Consider the following 6,000-nt stretch of genomic DNA (forward strand, 5'->3'; position numbering starts at 1 on the left):
TGAGAAAGATTATTCATAAGTGGAAAACACTGTGGACAACTGACAATATTTCTAGGACTGGACATCCCAGCAAATTAATCCCAAGCTCAGACCGCGCAGCATTCAGAGAAACTGCAAAAGTGCCAAGAGCTACATCCCAGACTCAGCAGGGCTCAGTTAACATGTTAAAAGTATGATAGTAAAATTAGAGACATACTTATTAAGTATGACCGGTCTGGAAGGGTTTCTAGAAGAAATCGATTTAAAAAACAACACTGCAGCACAGCTTAGGTTTGCAAAGTTACATTTGAAGAAAACCACAAGACTTCAGGAACAATGTGCTTTTTACAGACGAGACCGAAGTGGAGATGTTTGGTTACAATTCAGAGTGCAGAGTTGAACCAAAACCAAACACAGCACATCGGCACAAAGATCTCATACCCACTGTCAGCACGGTGGTGGAGGGGTTATGTCTTGGGTTTGTTTTGGAGCCATTGGACCTGAGCACCATCAGTGAGTCCACCATGAACTTCTCTGTATACCAACATATTCTAGAGTCAAATGCGGGGTCATGTGTCCAAGCTACTGTATCACAGGGCGTACTTAGTTATTTACCCATCATTGTTATTTCATCTGCTGTTCTCCGAATCCTTTTGGTTTTAGTGAGTATGCTTTTTGTCATGTTTTTAACTAGAGTTAATTAAAAAGTATAAATTGTCTAAATATGTACAATAAAAATATATGTTTTTTTCACTTTCCAAACCCAGTGTCCGCCCTACCTACAGTAAGTCACCAATATTTTTCTCCTGCTCTGTCATTGACTCTACACAAGGTGGACCCAAAGTATCATTGCAGAGTGATACTCTATGGGCACACACTTCACGCAGTAGTATGACATGCAAATATTATGGCACTCTGGAGTCTCTGTAAGTTAATGGTCTAACCTGAACCACTGCAAGTGTGAAAATTCCAGTAAAACCAATAAATACTCAATTGTATTTTGTAACAGTACTGCTGTTACTGGGGTGGGGATCAGACCAATACATGTGAAGATATTTCTCGAGCTAGTTAACTAGCAAGTTGTTTGAAATCATTAATTTAACCAGGTTGTTCCACTGACCTCTTTTTGTCAAATGAGACCCATTAACAAGAGGCAGGTAGATTAAAAAACATATAATACATGTAAAATGCATGCCCACAAATTCTGAAAAGCATATGCAAGACTTTTTGCAGACACACAAATGACCATTTCAAATGTTTTGGTTATGTTTAATGTGAGATTTACAGCAAACTTTGTCATCTGTTATAACACCCAGGAATTGAATTTTATTCACTCTATGTTCACAACCTCTTAAGACTAAAGGAACGTGGTCAAACTCACTATATTTGAAATTACACTTGTTCTTCTTGTGTAGATGTTTTATGAATGCATTTTCACTTGCTCACACTTGAAGAAAGAGTAACACTGGGGGGTGTTTTACTGTAATAATTTTTATATGCACGTTATTATGCATCAGTGTTTGCTGGTCATGACACCCCGAATGCACGCAATTCACTGCTGCACCAGCAGGGGGCGCGGAGCAGCAACCCTCCAGGTGGCCGTGACGTCACCGGGCTTAAGGTGCCGTGCGCTCGAGTCTCTCCGGAGCTTCTCAGTGCTGCTGGAGGAGAACACGAAGATCGCTTGTTGTGAACTATGGCCGTGTTTATCGCTTGTGGATGATGATTTCACCGAACATCTAAAAAGGTAGGAAGGTTTTTAAATATGCAGAGGAGAGGTCAGGCTCGGTTTTCAATGCTGGGATTCGTGCAGGCTCTGCAAACTGCATGCATGTTTTATTTTCCTATCCTATCCAATCAATCCAATATATCAGGATTCCTACAAGCTCAATAGGTAGACGATGTTGAAGTTCTTAAATTTATTTGCGGTATATCGATCAGGATAAACACGTCGTCACATGAGGTAGATAGTGAGATTTCATGCAGGAGAGGGAGAAAACTGGAGAAAAAGGTGGATTATTCCTCATACACACACACAGACACACATATATACACACAGTCATACAACGAGGTTATAAAAACATCTGTCAATAAACATGACAGGGCAATGCTTGTGCAAGCTGAGTACAGAAAGTCTTTGCACACTGTATTATTATTATTATTTTTTTTGGGGGGGGAGGTCAAAGTAAAAAATAAAAACAAAAAAACAAGATAAAACCTGCCCTTGTAAACATGTAATGGTTTTATTTAGTCCAAACAGCAGCTGTTTGATGGGTATCAGGATGTCAACAACAACCGGATTAGTGCAGCTGAAGCAGTCCTTATAGGCAGTCAGCAGAGAGACCCCCTGAATACATGTTATCCATCGGCTGCATTCAAATCAATCTGGCCCAGGAAAAGCCCTTCAGGTTTAACAATCTTAAGAGGATTAACCCTTAGCAAATAAGAAACTACATTACCTCAGACACCAGTTAACTGATGTTTAGCTCTGTAATGTGGCACATTTATAGTTTGAAATCTAAAATTTCGAAGACACACACACTGCTATTGTAAAGTAAGCATCTCGGTAGTAGCGAAACATTTTAAGTGCAGCTTGGTTTGCAAACATTCCTTAAACACCCATTGTCTTTTAATTAAATGTTAACCCAGCCTGTGTGTGTGTGTTTTGATAAGGCCTCAAGCACCATCTGATCTTGGACAGGGACCAAATGCCAATCCACTGAGAACGGATTAAAACAGGAATCTTTCACCTCACCTAAGTAGGTGTGAATTGCTGGCTGGAGTCATGGGGAACCAGCTGACTGATATCGCTCCCAGCACGCCGTTCCTGCCAAGCTTCCAGTGCCTACACGTGGTCGTCATTGGCCTCGATTCGGCCGGAAAAACCTCTCTGCTCTACAGGCTCAAACTCAAGGAGTTTGTCAAAACAATCCCAACCAAGGGCTTCAACACAGAGAAGATCAAAGTGGCAGTTGGGGCATCTCGTGGAATAAACTTCCAGATTTGGGATGTGGGTGGGCAGGACAAGCTGCGTCCGCTCTGGAAGTCCTACACTCGCAGGACAGACGGGATGGTGTTTGTGGTGGACTCCACCGAGGTGGAGCGAACGGAGGAGGCCAAAGTGGAGCTCCATAAGATCACCCGCACGTCAGAGAATCAGGGAGTCCCGGTGCTAATTCTCGCCAACAAACAGGACCTGGACTCGGCCTTGTCTGTGAGCGAGGTGGAGAAGCTGCTCTCTGTTCATGAACTGAGCATGTACACGCTGTATCACGTGCAGAGCTGCAGCGCTGTGGACGGTCAGGGGCTCCAGCTGGGCTTGGAGAAACTCTATGAGATGATCCTGAAGAGGAAGAAGATGGTGAAGCACAACAGGAACAGGAAGAGATGAACTACCGGTTCACACTGTGGCCTTTATACACCAGAGATTTATACACTGCTCAGATGCTTCCAGGCTTAATGGTCCTCTTTAATGGGAAAGCAATTTGTGCCAACAAAACAACAATTACACACGGCCTGAGGGTCCGGAGAAATGGATTTGCTCATAATAACTGAAACGGTATTGACATTGTTTTTGTTTTGCAGCTGTCCTTAGACAGCTTATAGATTTAAGGAAACCTTGAAGCAGTTAGTCCTCACTAAGTGCTTTTCTACACTTGTTTTAAAGAAGATTTCTGAGAAGACACTTGCCTGCTCACTTTAGGACTCACAGAGGGCCACATTCCCATTTGATGAAGAAGATTTACTTAAAATGACGTTCTTATATTCCTCGAAAGGCTTGCACAGATTCTGTACCACTAAATTGCTGTTTTTCTTCCACAATGTACTGATCTTTTTTCAAAATATTTATTCAGTGTATATGTATTCGTACTGGACAGAGGCTCCTTTTTCTTTTTTGTAAATGAACAGCGTCCAGCGCTCACTTAGCACCAATGATATTTAGTTTAATTCCTAACAGATCCTAAGTGCATTCCCTTCATAGACACATATATATACAAATTTAGCTACCACTGTATAATTATACTGTTTTTACAAATTGTAATTTTTTTGTAAACTGAAGACTTAATAAACCTAGCACTGTACAGAACATACATTGCTATCTTTGTATTTTGAAGGTAGTTGATAGGAATGAGTTAAACCTTTTGGATTACATGGCACGCATAATCTCTCAGCTCTAAATTCACCTCAATATTGAGATTTTCTGGCCACTTCTACAGTGATATTTGAACATCATCTGTAGCCGTGACTTTAATGTCCAAGTGGATTCAGTGATCAAATCAAAATATTGCAGGTAACCTTGAAAAACACTCGGTGAAAACACATTTTATTGTAACTGATAATTAGATAAACTAATATTATTCATGGACAGCAATACAGACAGCAGATTTGGCATAGTTATCCATCATTAATCACTATTTGGCGTGACTGGACAGACAAGCATGCTTTGTTAACTATAATTAAACTGCAGCCATGACTGACTGTTGATGGATTTGTATGTATGAAAAATAAGTCCTGCTGATGTTTGCGCAACTTGGGAAACACTTGAGAAGTGTTTGGGAAAGAGGCTGGGAAGCCTTGATAAAGTTGTGGCCCCGGGGCCTGTGATATCTTAATATGCCTCTGCTACCTGCTGAGCACCAAACAGCACTAAGCACCTAAAGAAACATATTTCCCCCAGGACTTGGCAGACGGAGCTGAAAGACAGTGAATATTAAATTTCCTTTGTTGACACACACAAAAGAGAAAATACATCAACCAATGCATATTGATGCCAGAATAATTAATTTGCCAAAAATCTGCATTAGTCCCCCGAAATCTAGTATCAAACAAGCTTTAGTTAGTATTTCTTTACATCAAATATTTGCTACCTTAACAGATGATACCATTTTAGTGCTCTTACCAAAATAGGGGGGAGGATCTCCTCCTCTTCCCCTCCCCCACACAAGACCAAACAATCCGTTTAGTTGGATTTCCACCTACTGCTGACAGTTTAATTGCATCAATTAGTGGTGAGACGGCTCAGAGGTGAGCTGGTTGAGTTGTGCTGTTGATTTTGTGGTCATGTGGGGCTGGATCACCTGAGGCCATCTGTACAGCAGATGCTCTGTTGCACTCTTGCTGGAAGTCAACTGGACTGTAGCCATCTCGTCTTACTACTTATTTTAATGTTAGTCTCACATTTATGTGTTTAGTGACCCTGGGATGAAATAAAATAAATAATACCACTGATAAAAATGCATTTCAAAGAATGGCAAAAAATATCTGGCATCTTGAATCGAGTCAAAGGATACGTGAGCTTCTTGTCTCTTGCTGTCAAAAATATGAGAAACCTGTTTTCATAAATCCAGGAGATAAATAAGAAAAACACAGAGACCTTTTCTTTTATTTAAATTTCACTATACTGGCATTTTAAGAGTTTTTGCACTCTGTTTCTGATGTGTCATCTAACAGTTCATCGTTACTGTAGCAAATATCAGAAATGTTCCATTGTACTTAATACTAGCTCTGATCACACACTGTATATAAAAGATAGGTGTTACCATTATGATGTCACCCGCTGCTTTCTAGACTCCGTATGCTGAAACCTCAGCATCACCATTTTGGCCACTGTCACCGATCCGAAAGATTTATATGAGAGGGTGGAGTGCTAAGTTTCCAGCTAATGTGGATGATTTTTAATCACACAGTATTCCATATTATTTGTCAGATAATCTATTAAAAATGCCCCATAAGGCACCAACAGCAAAAATGCAGTGAAGACGTTCAGTTTAATATCTCAAAGTAGTGGAAGGAAGGCCTAACAGACCCTGATTGGCTCCATCTGCCTGTGTCAGGACACCTGCCAATTAAAGCAGTCGTGCTAATAACTCTAGTGTTCAGGTGGATGAGTTAGAAAAAAGCTATCAGTCATTATCCAAAAACATACCTTATACAAGCTGTTAACATACTTTATAATGTTCTATTGCAGGCCTCTTTAGCTAGTGAGTCTACAGGGTTTGACTCACATTTGCAGCTAGCCTT

The 6,000-nt window shown here is 40.7% G+C and overlaps 1 protein-coding gene across 1 annotated transcript; it reads left to right on the forward strand.

Moving 5' to 3' along the window:
- Positions 1-1,574: 1,574 nt before the first annotated feature.
- arl4d (ADP-ribosylation factor-like 4D) lies at positions 1,575-4,068 on the forward strand. The gene is made up of 2 exons (XM_085285214.1): positions 1,575-1,726; positions 2,653-4,068. The coding sequence occupies exon 2, from the start codon at positions 2,765-2,767 to the stop codon at positions 3,368-3,370; it is 606 nt and encodes a 201-aa protein (XP_085141340.1). The 5' UTR covers positions 1,575-1,726; positions 2,653-2,764; the 3' UTR covers positions 3,371-4,068.
- Positions 4,069-6,000: the final 1,932 nt, after the last annotated feature.

Source organism: Mchenga conophoros, linkage group LG8 (assembly GCF_057382185.1).
Source record: "Mchenga conophoros isolate Kocher_MC1m ecotype Shallow Benthic linkage group LG8, M_conophoros_male_GT1.1, whole genome shotgun sequence".
NCBI lineage: Eukaryota > Metazoa > Chordata > Actinopteri > Cichliformes > Cichlidae > Mchenga > Mchenga conophoros.

Coding starts and splice junctions, on each gene's coding strand:
- arl4d (XM_085285214.1), top strand. CDS start 2,765: ATGGGGAACCAGCTGACTGATATCGCTCCCAGCACGCCGTTCCTGCCA.